This window comes from Clupea harengus, chromosome 2 (assembly GCF_900700415.2).
Source record: "Clupea harengus chromosome 2, Ch_v2.0.2, whole genome shotgun sequence".
Lineage (NCBI taxonomy): Eukaryota > Metazoa > Chordata > Actinopteri > Clupeiformes > Clupeidae > Clupea > Clupea harengus.
Window position 1 is genome coordinate 16,119,627 of NC_045153.1, and position 13,276 is coordinate 16,132,902.

General features: G+C 42.5%; 1 protein-coding gene across 5 annotated transcripts; it reads right to left on the minus strand.

Annotated features, from left to right (window-relative positions):
• Positions 1-739: 739 nt before the first annotated feature.
• Positions 740-10,783, minus strand: LOC105900953 (protein ADP-ribosylarginine hydrolase). 5 transcript variants are annotated; one of them, XM_031584574.2, is made up of 4 exons: positions 10,669-10,783; positions 2,890-3,230; positions 1,666-2,029; positions 740-1,389 (listed from the first exon to the last, which is right to left on the minus strand). In XM_031584574.2, exons 2-4 carry the CDS (start codon positions 3,203-3,205, stop codon positions 987-989), a joined length of 1,083 nt encoding a protein of 360 aa, XP_031440434.1. In that variant the 5' UTR covers positions 3,206-3,230; positions 10,669-10,783; the 3' UTR covers positions 740-986. The 5 variants fall into 5 exon arrangements, with proteins under 5 accessions (XP_031440434.1, XP_031440413.1, XP_012683791.1 ...); XM_031584553.2 differs by lacking the exon at positions 10,669-10,783 and adding an exon at positions 7,455-9,202; XM_012828337.3 differs by lacking the exon at positions 10,669-10,783 and adding an exon at positions 9,035-9,201.
• Between the last annotated feature and the right edge of the window lie 2,493 nt (positions 10,784-13,276).

Sequence of the window (13,276 nt, forward strand, 5' to 3'; positions counted from 1 at the left end):
CTCCAAAAATGAAAAATAAAGTCCATAGCCCAGGGGCCTCGAGTGCTATTAAGACGCCCCTGGCAGAGGTGACGGAAAAAACCATGGAAAGTGTTGTTCGAGGATAGGAAGAGAAAAAGAGAGAGTAACCAAGCAAAAAAATAATCCAGTCTCGGACTGGCTTTTACTCGTTGGCGAGAGCTATAAGTTACAAAAGGATGCAAGTCAGTACCTAACTCAGCTAGCTTGTATTAAATTGCACTGGCCATGTGTATTGAGCATGTTGCCAACATTTTATTAGATTACACACTCAACATTCAAACGTTTAGAAAACAATGTATATAGGCTGGAAACATTATATACCGTAATTTCCGGACTATAAGCCGCTACTTTTCCCCACGCGTTGAACCTCGCGGCTTAAACAATGACGCGGCTAATTTATGGCTTATGATACCTGTGACTGTATACGGTGGTTTTGTCTTTTCAAGTTCTTTAGCTCACTGGTTTCAAACTAGCGTCTTTCTTCTATCTCTCGCTGTCTTCAATCTAAAGTTCTAGCTTCTGATTGACTCTTGCAAATGTATAGTCCAGAAATTACAGTAGTTTAGGCTGATACAATGTCATTTAACCGCCATGTGGGCCCAGGTGAAAGTTAGATTCACCGATCTTACACTCAAAAAGTGCCAGAGTGTGTCCTTTCTTAAATTCTTTAGGCAGCAGGTAAACATATTTGAAAAGGACAAAATTAAAAAAATTGAGGTTTGTGAGGAATACATGTTTAAATTTAAATGTGTGCAAAACATACATTAAAAAATTAAATGTGTCTGTATAGTAACCAAGGGAAATAAATCAATACAATTTGAAGTGGCATTTACATTTCTATAGAAGAGTTAACATTCCTAAATGTTGGTTACATATTGGATATGTTAGCAATCATTGGACACCGAGGTTGATGAGAGCAGGGCAATATGTCATCCAGAATCCTGCCACCTTTCCCTGGCAAAGTTTCATGAAAGTGGCTTATCCCGCAGCTGGTAGAGCGCATCTGCCACATTGGATAGGCGTTTGTAGTACTCAAGGCCTTTGTAGTTTTTGGAGGGCACGTTATGAAACCCGTAGAGGGCACCCCACCAGGCAGCAGCGATGGCGGCAGTGGAGTCGCTGTCACCTCCGTGGAAGAAGCCGTGATTGGCCAGCTCGGTCCACGAGTCCCCGGCCCGCAGGAGGGCATCGTAGGCGATCATGGGCGCGTCGTGCCCGCTGGCACCACCTGTTCCTCTGTGGCTCACCGATTTGTAGAAAACCTCCCTCGCCGGCACTCCATAGTCATCTGGGAACTGAGCTTTTCCAGTCCCTTCAAGGATTCCCCTCTGCCCAAGGTAAATTCTCCAGCTGTCCTCAAAATAGTTCCTAAAAATATGAGCGTTACAACAAGATCTTATAATTAATACAACAAACAAAAAATCAAATCAATGCCAGAGCAGTTTTTCTGTAAGATAGAACCGTTTAAACCAAATCTTCTGATTAACTTAAATCAGACTTAAAAAATGTGGTGCAGTGTCCAGTTTTTGGACGAAAGGTATTTCAAAAACATTTCATGTTCAGGCGTATAGAATTATAAGAACATCATGACCAGACATAATTTCACAACCAGAATCTCATTCTCATTTCATGCAGAAATCTCACCAGTGTTCCAGGTTCTCTTCAACACAATGCCCTGTCTGCTTCACGTACTCCTTGGCCCGCTTCAACACCTCCATCAGGCCCTGGCCCCAGGCCTCCACTGGGGGCTCTCCCCTGACCGCGTAGGCCGTGAAGAGCGCACCGGCCAGCCCTCCCAGGTAGCCTGTGGGATGGTGGTGGGTCATGCGGCCGCTCTCCACGCTCACGGCCACCAGGTGGTTCTCCTGCTCCGGCGCGGGGAAGCGCAGGCCCACGCACATGGCCCTCATGGCTGCCCCGCAGCCCCCGCCAACTTTGCTGAAAGGGATCCTCCAGTTCCCCTCCGGGTGGCCCCTTAGATAGGTGGTGCTACTTATGCATGTGAAACCTGGAGATGTGAAGAGTAATGGTTTTACTGCAGTGAGGATGTTAAAACAACACTACATGACAGTTTGCCAATTTTTTGAGGTACTGTATGTTGTTTTTATAGGAAAGTAGTTTTGGTATCATTTTCAAATTCATTTTGTTGGGATACGGTCACGTGAAGTACGGATTAACGTGTGCCGTTCCCCCTACCCAAACAACCAGCGAAAAAAGTAGAAAAAGCTTTCACAGCATGACAATCTAACAGTTAGCAAGTTTTCATCAGTGACAACTGGGCTGTTGGTGGTGTGCAAGGTTTATGCAAGCCTTTTAGGTAGTTAGCTTGCTAGTCTCAGAGCAAAGTTTCTTACTACTGTTTTAATGATGCTGTATTCATTTGTGTTATGGAGAAATAAAGTACAACAGAACACAAATACAGAATCTTTTCCCACAGCACATTTAGTACATCACCTCTGAGTGGTACCAGTATGTATGAAAATAGTTGAATCTCTACACCAATAGTGGAGGTTTAACCATAGCTTTACAATATTGAATGTCTTACATGACAACAATGTTTTTATATATATAAAAAAAGTATTATGACCACCATCAAATGCAAAGCAATCTCCAACATTTCAATAATGGAACCCTCCCACCCAACAAACTGCTAATATGACAAATAGTCAGAATGTTCTCATTGTTGTCCTAATTTTCTCATTGTTGTTTCTACTCCATTTTTTTATCTAATATTTTGTGATTCGCTTTGGACAGCTTGGTATCTTTATCAGAACTCCCAAATGTCCTGGTGACCACAACCATTCAAAATTAGTTGAGGTTTCATCAAAACAAAAATAAAGATACAAATTTTTTTGAACAGATCCTTACCTGGGGCCCTGCCAGACATATCATCCATACACTTTATGTACTCTTTGACCAGTGCGCCATACAAGTCTTTAAGCGATGCGCCTCCAGTCTTCACTAAGGCATCAGCTGTTGCTAGGTGCATGACCGTGTCGTCACTGATAGGAAAATTTCTGATGTCCAGTTTCGCCAAGCCCCCTTTCTCTGCTACCTCCTTATGGATTTTTTCAGCATTTGACTCAAACTCCCAGTCGCCATTGTTGTAGCCCAGAGCATCGCCAGCTCCACTGAGGATCATGCAGGCCTGGTACCTTTTCTGGAGAGTGGATCCCTCAGCCATGCTCAGCTTGCCTTTCAGAAACGATCTGTTTAGGAAGAGACATTCAATAGTGAGTAGTCTAGGTAGGCTATCAGTGACAGTATCAAATACTGCATAGTAAGCATTCATACATTGACCCCATATTATTGAAACCGTCTCATGCTGTTATTACGTCATCAGGAACTGGTTTTCACCTCATTGTGTGGACCCTGCACTGGACCCCTGAAAAAAAGCAATATAATCCTTTACGATCTTAAAAATCAGATGTATTACGATCTTGCTGGTCAATAATGCCCATACAAAACATAACACGCAACCGTTAACAGGACGTTTGTGTTTCAACCAAAACAAACGAATCAAAACACAGAAGTATCCTACATCTTACGAATAATGCAAGTGTGAGTCACAGCATCTGTCCGCTTACTCCCATTAGACAAAATGGGGAGAAAACGGATTTCATCCAACCACGTTTCATTCTTGATCAAGGTTGCTGAGCCTGATATCCCTGTTAAGTTGACTAGTAGGCAGGATAAAGAGATAAACACTAATAACAGTCAATCTGTCAGTGCTTTTTGAATAATATCTAGTCAGGTTCACGGTCTCTCTACTGACTATTCCCAGTGGGGTGGTACTTTTATCGATGCTTCAAAATTGAATCTCATCCTTAAATCTGAGAGGAAAGAGCAACCGTTTTTTAGAGGTGACAGCACGGATAAATACCCTCTGTGTGAGTGGGAGGGATACATGAGGGGATATCTGGATAAGAGTAGCTACACTGGGAGGAAACGTGGAGATGAGCTGGTTAGTAGACTACTGGGGCACGCCAGCGATGTAATTAGAATCTGGCGTCGCAATAATGTCCAGGTGTCTGATTCAGGCAACGTGGACGCTGCCTTTTGAACCCTCAGACAACATTCGGACAGCGCTGTGTATTCTGGTATGCCTCTAGCGGATTCTCACTCTCCTACGCCATATGTCAATGAGCATCCTCTTGACTTCTGGATCAGGTTGAATAAGGCAGCTGAGAGAGCTGAACAGTCCTTGAAGAATGGCAGCAATCTTCCCTTACCTTTCTAAGTAAGCCTCGGAGTGAGTGGACTGCCTGTGAACTCCAGGCATGTCTAGGTGAGTTTTTAAGAAACCGCAAGGAGCAGAGGGGCCATGTAACGCAGCAGGCCGCTTCTGCGGTAACACCTGTAGTCTTCAGTGGGGGGGGGCAAGCCAGGTGCAAGCCTGCAGAGGGTACCACACTGGACAGGTTACTGGGCATGCTGTTGGTGTGTACCAATAGCTGGCCTAAACAGAGTGTTAAGCGTGTGAAATGAGTGCTGATCATAGTACCTATGCACACTGTAGGTTACATGAATTGTGCTTTTTGTGTGCAAACGCTCACAGTTTCAGGGTAGTGTGGGTCATGCTGGTGATTCTGCTGTAGTAAGTACTACACAGAAACCATCTCAGGGAAACTAGAGAGCCTCCACTCGGAGGAGAACAGTGGCAGGCATCGGAGTTTACCTCTGAGTTTGAATGATTATATACGTAGAGTCTGTGTATTCATATGTGTGTGAGATGTTACCGAAATCAAGTAAGGTAGTCAAGTAGGAGAGCTGCTTTTTAACACTTCTGTGATGGTGCAGGGCAAGGCTGAGTTGCTGAATACTGGGTCGATTGGTGACCACGGTTAGTGCAGATGCTGTGCCGCGTCTGAGGGAAGCAGGGGTGTTGCCAGGTGAGTCTCTGGCCCCTGATGATATTGTTCTGATTGAATGTGGAGGTAAGCAGACTAATCCTCCGGTTGTTTGTGAAATGGCTATTAAGATGTATGGATTCCGTTCTGAAGTCCCAGTGTTGATTGATGAGAGGCAGGTGGATCCACTGATTGTAGGCACAAATGATTTATAGCCTTTTATCAGAATGTAAGTCCAATGATGGGTTACTGGGTCTGGGCGATCAATTTGCTTGCTTTTTTTTTTTAATTCAGTGAAATCAATGGAGGTGAGTGTAGTAGGGTTGAATGTGCTTCACTTAAGGTCCCCACAGGCGTTGTGGTTCCCTTTTTAGACATCTGTCTATTGTTTTCCCATGGTTCTGTAGGGAACACAGTGGGGCCTGACTGGAGCATGGGTTTTATGCCCATGAAAAGGGGATTTTACCCCTTCCCCTGTCTCTTTTGATGACTGTGCGGCGTGAGCATCTGTGTGGAAGAGCGAGAAATAGGAAATAGACGCCGGGAGAGTTGTGGCATCACATTATTTCAACACCAGACAACGCAACACAGAGAGAAAGGGAGAGCAAACATGCCCGTTACACAAGCAGTAGGCCACTTCAACATGGTGGAGTAACACACACCGGATGATTGCCTGGTTGTTTTGCAAACCTATTATTTTCAATTTAGACTTCAGGCCCAATGTTGACGACGAGAACGGCAGCATGCGCACTGTTGCACAAGAAAGGACACTTCAGAGTGAGCGGTCAAAGGCCCAAATGGCCCTAAAAGTTCGTTAGTGAAAGGTTTGGTTAAAGACGTCCAATGGCACTGCTGAGCAATCCCTTTAAACTGAATGCATCAGACGAGATTACAACGCAAGAATATGGCAATATCACAGCAGGTCCTGGACCAGTTCACCAGGAGCACTTTTACAAGGAATAAACTGTAGTGTTCTTCTGTTGTTCAAAACAATTACAGTTGTTGACACATAATTGTAGCTTGTAACCCTTGTTGTAAAATGCACTAGCAACATCCTTTTAAGATGACTTTTATATTGTTAATCAGGGTGTGTGATTTTGATTCTGAAAATCCATGTTTTTGCTCACTTAGATTCTATTCCATCATTCTGGAGAATTATTCAGGCCTAGAAAATAAAACTGTCCAAACATGCGTAACATGTGATACACATTCAACTTAATAAAAATGTGTCTAATGGAACACTTTTGCAACTTTCGAATTAGGTACTGAAATAAAAAATGTAGAACATACATCTTTGCTGAAATGTTTCAGCAGACACACTGGCACTGGTGCAACTTGTGGGAGCAGAAGAGGTCGGCTTTTTTTTCTATGGAAATAAAAGTTTTCGGATGGAAACCAGGTTTTTTTTAGTAGGCTACTTTCGCTCTTTTCCCCAACAACACAGCTTAGAGTGTGGAGATGCGAAAGAATGATCTTACACTTTTACTACAACAGCATATTAGGTCTGTTTGAAAACACTATGGCATTTGATGTTAAATACATTGAATTTTTATCCTTTAAATGTTATTTTTTTATTATTATTTTGGAAAACACTGTAGGCTATTTGGTGCACTCAATGCATCCAGAACTCCAGCAGAACCGAACCCGGTGAATCAAAGCCTGTTTAGCTGAGCACTGGATCAACTGGAGAGAGTGGACATTGAAAGGTTTTTGCATAACATAAGGGTACTGATGGCTGTATGTATAGATAATATCTACTAGATATACTGACAATATGGGATCTCTCAGAGACAGGGACAGAACCTGATGCGTAAAATGCAAGAGCAGCAGTGATCAGCCACCTATATGAATAGGGAATGCATAAGATATGGCATGCTGGGAGCTATGTTTACACTGATGAATTTGAACTTCTCGACCAACCTGAATGCAATCTATTTCTACATCCCATTGCTATGGTGGCTGACAGGGGCAAATGCCCTACAGCTTAAGAAAACACAAGCAAATTAAGAAAACATCTCCATCAATTTCACAACATATGCACAGCATTTAAAAAAACGCCTGCAAATTCAAACACCACAACACAATACAGAAATGTGCTGCAAATTCAGACAACACAAAGGAAGTCTTTTCAGAAGTCCCCAAGTACGGTTCTGAATTAAGTAACTATTAACTTTAGCCAGCTAAAATAGCACGATTCACAATCTAGATGTGTTCATCACTCTTAAGCGTCCTCTTTAGATGGTTCAGGACCTACCAAGAAGGCAGGGGTTATTTTCTTTCTATCAGTACCTAAGAATCAGAGAAAACTGCTATGCCATTTGAACTCCCAGAAGGATCCATTTTTGGGCCCTTCTGTTAAACCGATACATGCTTCCTCCTGGCCAAATCTTTCAAGAGTACAAGGTGGCTTATCATAGCTATGCAAACGCCACCCAGATCTATTTAGCGCTCTCACCAAATTACTTCGGCCCCATTGAGTCACGTGTGTCTGTGCCTTGAAAAAAGTGGATGACTTCAATAATTAAATAAAGACAAGACTGAGAAAGTAATGTTTGGGAACAAAGGAGGAAGGTTGAAACTTACCTGGAGTCTACGGCACTAAAAACTGCAACCGATGTCAAATACCTTGGTGTACTCATGGATGGGGGCCTTAGTTTTAGTGACCACGTCGAAGCTATAGCCAAAACAGCATTTTGGCATCTCAAAGAGTGTGTGTCTTTGCAAGCTTTAGAGAAATGTATTCATGCATTTGTATCCTGCAGGGATGACTACTGCAATGCTCTCCTCACTGGCCATCCCAAAAGCCCATTAGACAGCTACAGCTAATTCAGAATGCTGCAGCTAAAATTAACAGTTACTAGGAAAGAGACTACATTACTCCAAATCTCAGGTCTGCACCCACTCCCAGTTAGATACAGAATTAAAATCAAAGTATTACTAATTGTCTATAAGTCACTTAATGGTATGGACCCTAAATGCATCTCTGAAATGTGTGTCAAATATAAGCCTGGTAGGTCCCTTAGAGCTGCAGGAGATGGTCAACTAGCGGTTCCCAGAGTCGAAATTAAACAGGGTGAAATGGCATTTAGTCGTTATGCTGTCCACTGCCGTATCCAGCTCCTCATGGAGATCAGATCTGCCCCTTGTTTTAAAAAGAAGCTTAAAAAACTGACTCAAACCAAAATGAATCAAAAACAATGAATCAGTTGACGGTCGTATGTGAGTTTAAAGTGATTGCTTTATAGCGTTAGTGTTTTATTTTACAACACTAGGACTACGTTTTTTTTTTTTTTTTCATTTTTGCCCAACTGTTTATTTTATATTTCCTAGTGCCAAAGTTTTAGGTCTCTTGAGCTTAAAGTCTCTTGAGCCTAAAGTGCATAGCACATTGGATGCCCTTTGTATAATAATGTGCTATATAAATAAACCTAAACTCATCAAATGTGAAATATAGTAGGCAAAGTCCAAATATATAGCCTAAGAACACAAACATGTGTTCATACATATGGACTACACAATATGTATTGCTCCAATAGGCTAGAAAATGCTTCTTGAACCTTTCGACTTCCGTACATCCTGGTGCATTTTCGGCTTACCATAGTTCTGTAAATACGTACGGCAACCTGGCACATACGCAAGAATTCTAGTTTAGTAGCTTAAAGGGAACTGGAACTGAATCGGGGGCTTCACCAGCATTCACGATGACTATCAAGTCGCACTGGACCGCAACCAGTGAAGCCCCAATCGAGAAAACACAGACAATGAAAATCTCGTCTATGGACCTTGGATTGCTATGGGAACGATACGTGTGTTTATCCGTCTTTCACATGGCCATACAACGTTACCATCAGAACGAATTTGAAGACTAACGTGCCTATAAAACATAACTCAAAAAGGGTCTAATTTTTGAATAGTGTTGCTCTAAATGTGACATTTAAGAGCATAGTCATCTCTGTGTTTCATAATGGATTGCTTCCCGGTAGCCGAGTTTACTTTTTGTTTGAGCAATGATCTGTTGCCATGATAATACACTTTATCGACGTTTTTTCCAGAAATAGCCTAACGTGCCTATGTAATGTCCGAAATGAGTTGAAATTAGATTTAATTGTTATCATTCACCATTCTAAAACACTTTAAAATCATTAAATCTAGAAAACACTTACTTGCAGTCGTGTATAGCAGCTGTGGGAAGTAGCCTACGAAGTATTACGGGATGTCCCGCCCCTGGGAGGGCAATACATTCCACATTAATTGATGTCAACTGAGAACATTGACTGTGTGTTTGAACACGTACACACTTTAAGAAGCATCAGATTGGAATAAAATGTATGTATACATAAGGATTAAATTGCTGACAGAGTCAATCTGGGAAGCTGATTATCTGGTGTCAGATTCAGATGTCCAGACAAAGTGAAACCCACATGGCATAGGTCATAAAGGCCTGATCTGGCGTGGGTCAAGGCAAAATCTCTTCTTGATATGCCATCTACTATTTTGGCTATATTCTCAGACTACACTAGAAGTTAAACAATGAAGGCATAGCCTTGCTACACATTGTTACACTACCGCATCAGCAGCTGTGCCATTGTCCATTTTTGTGTAACCAGCATAAAGTTCCCCCTCCCACCCTGAGAGAGTGTGTCAATTGAATGACTAGACAGAGGCTGATGTACCAAAATATAAAAATAGGTTTATTTATAAATACTATGTAGGTTCTAGGCAGCAGGTTAAGATCAACGTGGACAAAGTCACTCACAGGCACCTCATACAATGAAAAACAGAAAATCAATAAACAAAAGAGAAAGTGGGACTGTGAGAAGCCTCTTGGATAAGGCCACTACCAGGGCTCTGTGTGTGGAGGGTATAGGGCCAACCACAACAAAGCAGTGGCTGGAGATGCAGTACCGGGACTGGCCAAAGGGAAGAGGGGGCTGGGGAGAGGGGTCAGCATCACCTAACGGACGAACAGGTAAGAGGTCTTAGCACACAATGGTGATACACCACACAATGGGCACTCTGACGCTGAGCACATTAAAAAGAGGTGAAGGGAGGGGTGTCAAGAACAGCACTTTGGTCAACGTGAGTTGTTTTTAAATGTGCTTAAATTTGACTTTGAAGAAGGGCCAGGCCTATACAATACAACCAGACGATGAAGCCTCTGACACTGAGAGAATGGGACAGGACGGCCTTGTAATATCGGAGGAAACACAGTTTGCAAATTCAAAACAAAACTTTGGTTGCGCTGTTACACATTTAGTTCCTTTTCTAAGGTAGGTAACAGTGATTGAACGCGCGGCACCAGAAAGAGCTGAAGCTAGAATCTTCAATTGCTGTGAATAGCATAGCAGGTTTACCATACATAACGTCGGAGTTACATAGTTACTTGTTATAGGCATACCAGAGTATCCGCACCAAATGACAACAAACAGCAATATAATACAGTATGACACACAATAAGTGTACAATTCACCATATAAATGACCATACATGATATGAGTATACACTGTAGATAGAGTGTACAAGCTAACTGCACATCTGAGTAATAGCCAACATGAGAATTTAAAAGATTGATACTAGGAAAAGGTTCCCCAGTCCAGTGTGGCAGTGGGAGATAAAGAAACATGGTGCAACCCTGTTACTGTTGCGCTGTGATAAACAATGCAAAATAACCTAATCATCGTCTTCATCATCCCATAACCCGGCTACATATCCCTCCCAGCACTGCTGATGATATCGTACAAATAACTGCTTCCACAACGTGAATAAGCAGCTTGATTCTCAATGAACAAACACATACCAGGGAGACGTGACTGCGAAATAACTCCGTGAAGAAAGCGAAACTAGCTGCTTGTGGAAGCTAATAACCCACGGGAGGAATACGAGCCGTAACGTGTACGCCAAACAATTCTTCCAGCGAGGTGACGCTGGTGAATTTCGCGGGTGCAATAAAAAAGGATCCGCGTCAGGTGCGCCACACAGCTTCCGCTGAGATGGGCGGTTCAGAGGCTGGTGAGCTGGGAGATGTAGTTTGCTTTGGGCACAGGGGCGTAAGTACTATATGCAGTGAAGCCAGTGCGGCCGCAATGGGGCCCGTAGGGAAAGTTGGCCCCCCAACTATGCGTTTTGCGAAAATGGTACCATTCGGATGCCGCCTCTGTAATACGCGTGTATTGAAAGATGAACAAGCAGCCTACTCTATTCTCCTATCTGCCTTTTGGTTTATATACCCTTGAAAAGGTAAACCTATCCCTGTCATGGTGCGCCATTATTTTGGGGGAAAAAGTCAGTAGCAATCTATAACAAAATGATATGCTTATCCTACATAAACTATAGAAACTATTAAAAAACTATTCAATTCAATAAATCATTTCTTGTTTTCTTTGGTATTTTTTGTCATATACTGGTATGCAATGAGGATTGCTGGGTGATATGTATGTTGTTGTCCAATGGCAAGATCTATTTGATCATGTGATGAGACGATATAGCCAGGGATGGATTACCGAACGGGCCTACCGGCCAAATATTTAGAAATTATACTCGGGCTCGGGGACACATCAGCGCGATAAGGCATTGAACATTCCATATTTTAAATATCTTAATAAGTAGCCTAGTGAAGTCAACGTGTCTGCCTCACATAATGCATAAGTTTGTTTTTGAGAATAACATAAATCACATTTAGGATAACAGCCTTCTTCCTGTGGCGGGAATTTGTTTATGTCCTAGCTGTGACAACGTGATTACAGGTGGCAAACTGGCATCATGGAGGAAGTTAAAAACAAACGGTCATCTGGAGAGTTTTAAACTATACTAAACGAAGGGAAATCTACGGTATGGACATATTTCTGCTTAGTAGTCGATGCGGATTATAATGAGGCTGTTGGATATGTCCAATGTAAAAAGTGTGAAGTTTTAATGAAATATGATTGCTGCCATCCTTTCTCCACAACAACATGGATTAAACCTCAATGGTTGGACTATGTCGAAAGTTTTATAACGAACGTTGCCGTGCACTTAAAGTTTTCAAGAAAAAAAAAGATCTTCAATGGTAAGACTTGACTGTTGTGCCTCCTTTGGTGTAGCATATAACGTGAGTTTTATTTAGGCACAGCGTATGTAATGTGTAGGCTATTTCATTCCTTTCCTGCTGTGTAGTTGGAGATTGCAGGGGAGACTTAGTAAAATGCTCCAGGGCCGAAGTATTAGATGTTTTTAACTTCGGGGTTAATTCCCTTTCCTTTCCGTCTGCTGCTGGTTAGTAAATAAATGCCCACTGTATTCTTTCTGAGGATTTATTCTTCACACACTGGTTAACACTGTTACAGCACATACGTTTTTGGCTCCTGTCGCTACATCCAAACTATTCATAAGCATCACCATTCTCTCTCTCTTGCTCTACCACACCCACCCTGTAGGTGCTGCTCTTAAAGGAGCCGCACCATTTTACAACACATTCTTGCAATGTGAATCATTTAAAGGGGCCATATTATGAAAATTCCACTTTTTTAGTGCTTCTATACGTTAATTTGGGTATCTGGCATGTCTCCCAACACAAAAACGCTGGGAAAAAACAACTCACGCGGCTTGTTGTGGTGTGGTGTTGTGTTGTGGTGTTGTGTTGTGGTGTCAGAAACAATATGCTTGAGTGTGTCCAATGGGATCACCACCAACGTCTACGTAGATTTTGAAGCACGCCCATGTAGGGAGTCTGGCTACATGGCCTTGGACCGCCCCCCACCACCACTCGACCCACCCAGTTTAAAGACGGTTCGGTGACCTGGCGCCATTTTATTCTTGCAAGCCTTGGAAACACTTGGATAAGCTAGCTAGCAGCATGAATCAATGTCGACAACCAAGATGCTCAGTGGTCGGCTGCACAGATCAGCACAAATGCCTTCATGTGACTCCATCTTCAGAAGATACAAGATTGAAATGGATTGATTTCATATATGCAGGCAATCTTCCTGCAAGAGTTGGCAAATATCTGTTAGTGTGCGCTAACCACTTTGAATTGGACTGTTTTGTCAACCTGGGCCAATATAACGCTGGACTTGCTGGAAGGTTGATATTGAAAGGGGGGTCGGTGCCATCTATCCGTCGCAGGACTGAAGACGAGGGAAATGTAAGTATTTTTGTTTTTAAATAATTCTGGTATTTGCTTCTTTTAGACATGTGTGGTGGTTAGCGACGTTAGCATGTTGTAGGGGGACTAATTCAAACAGCGATTTATCAACCGTGTTATTTTAGTGGTGGTTAATAGATACAATCGTGAATAAGTGCTGTGTCTTATCAAAACTAATCTCCTGAGCAAGCAAGAGTGCCAATATGCGCTAACGAGTTGTAGCTAAAACCCATATACTCCTGTGATGCTTTTCCATAGGGCCACTTGGTAGATAGGTAAACAGATG

Bases quoted from the DNA above. Each gene is read 5' to 3' on its own strand.
- LOC105900953 (XM_031584553.2), bottom strand. From the start codon at position 7,510: ATGAGTACACCAAGGTATTTGACATCGGTTGCAGTTTTTAGTGCCGTA. The intron at 3,231-7,454 runs GTAAGTTTCAAC...CTTCCTAAACAG, and splicing joins TTTAGTGCCGTAGACTCCAG to ATCGTTTCTGAAAGGCAAGC. The intron at 2,030-2,889 runs GTAAGGATCTGT...TCACATCTCCAG, and splicing joins TATGTCTGGCAGGGCCCCAG to GTTTCACATGCATAAGTAGC.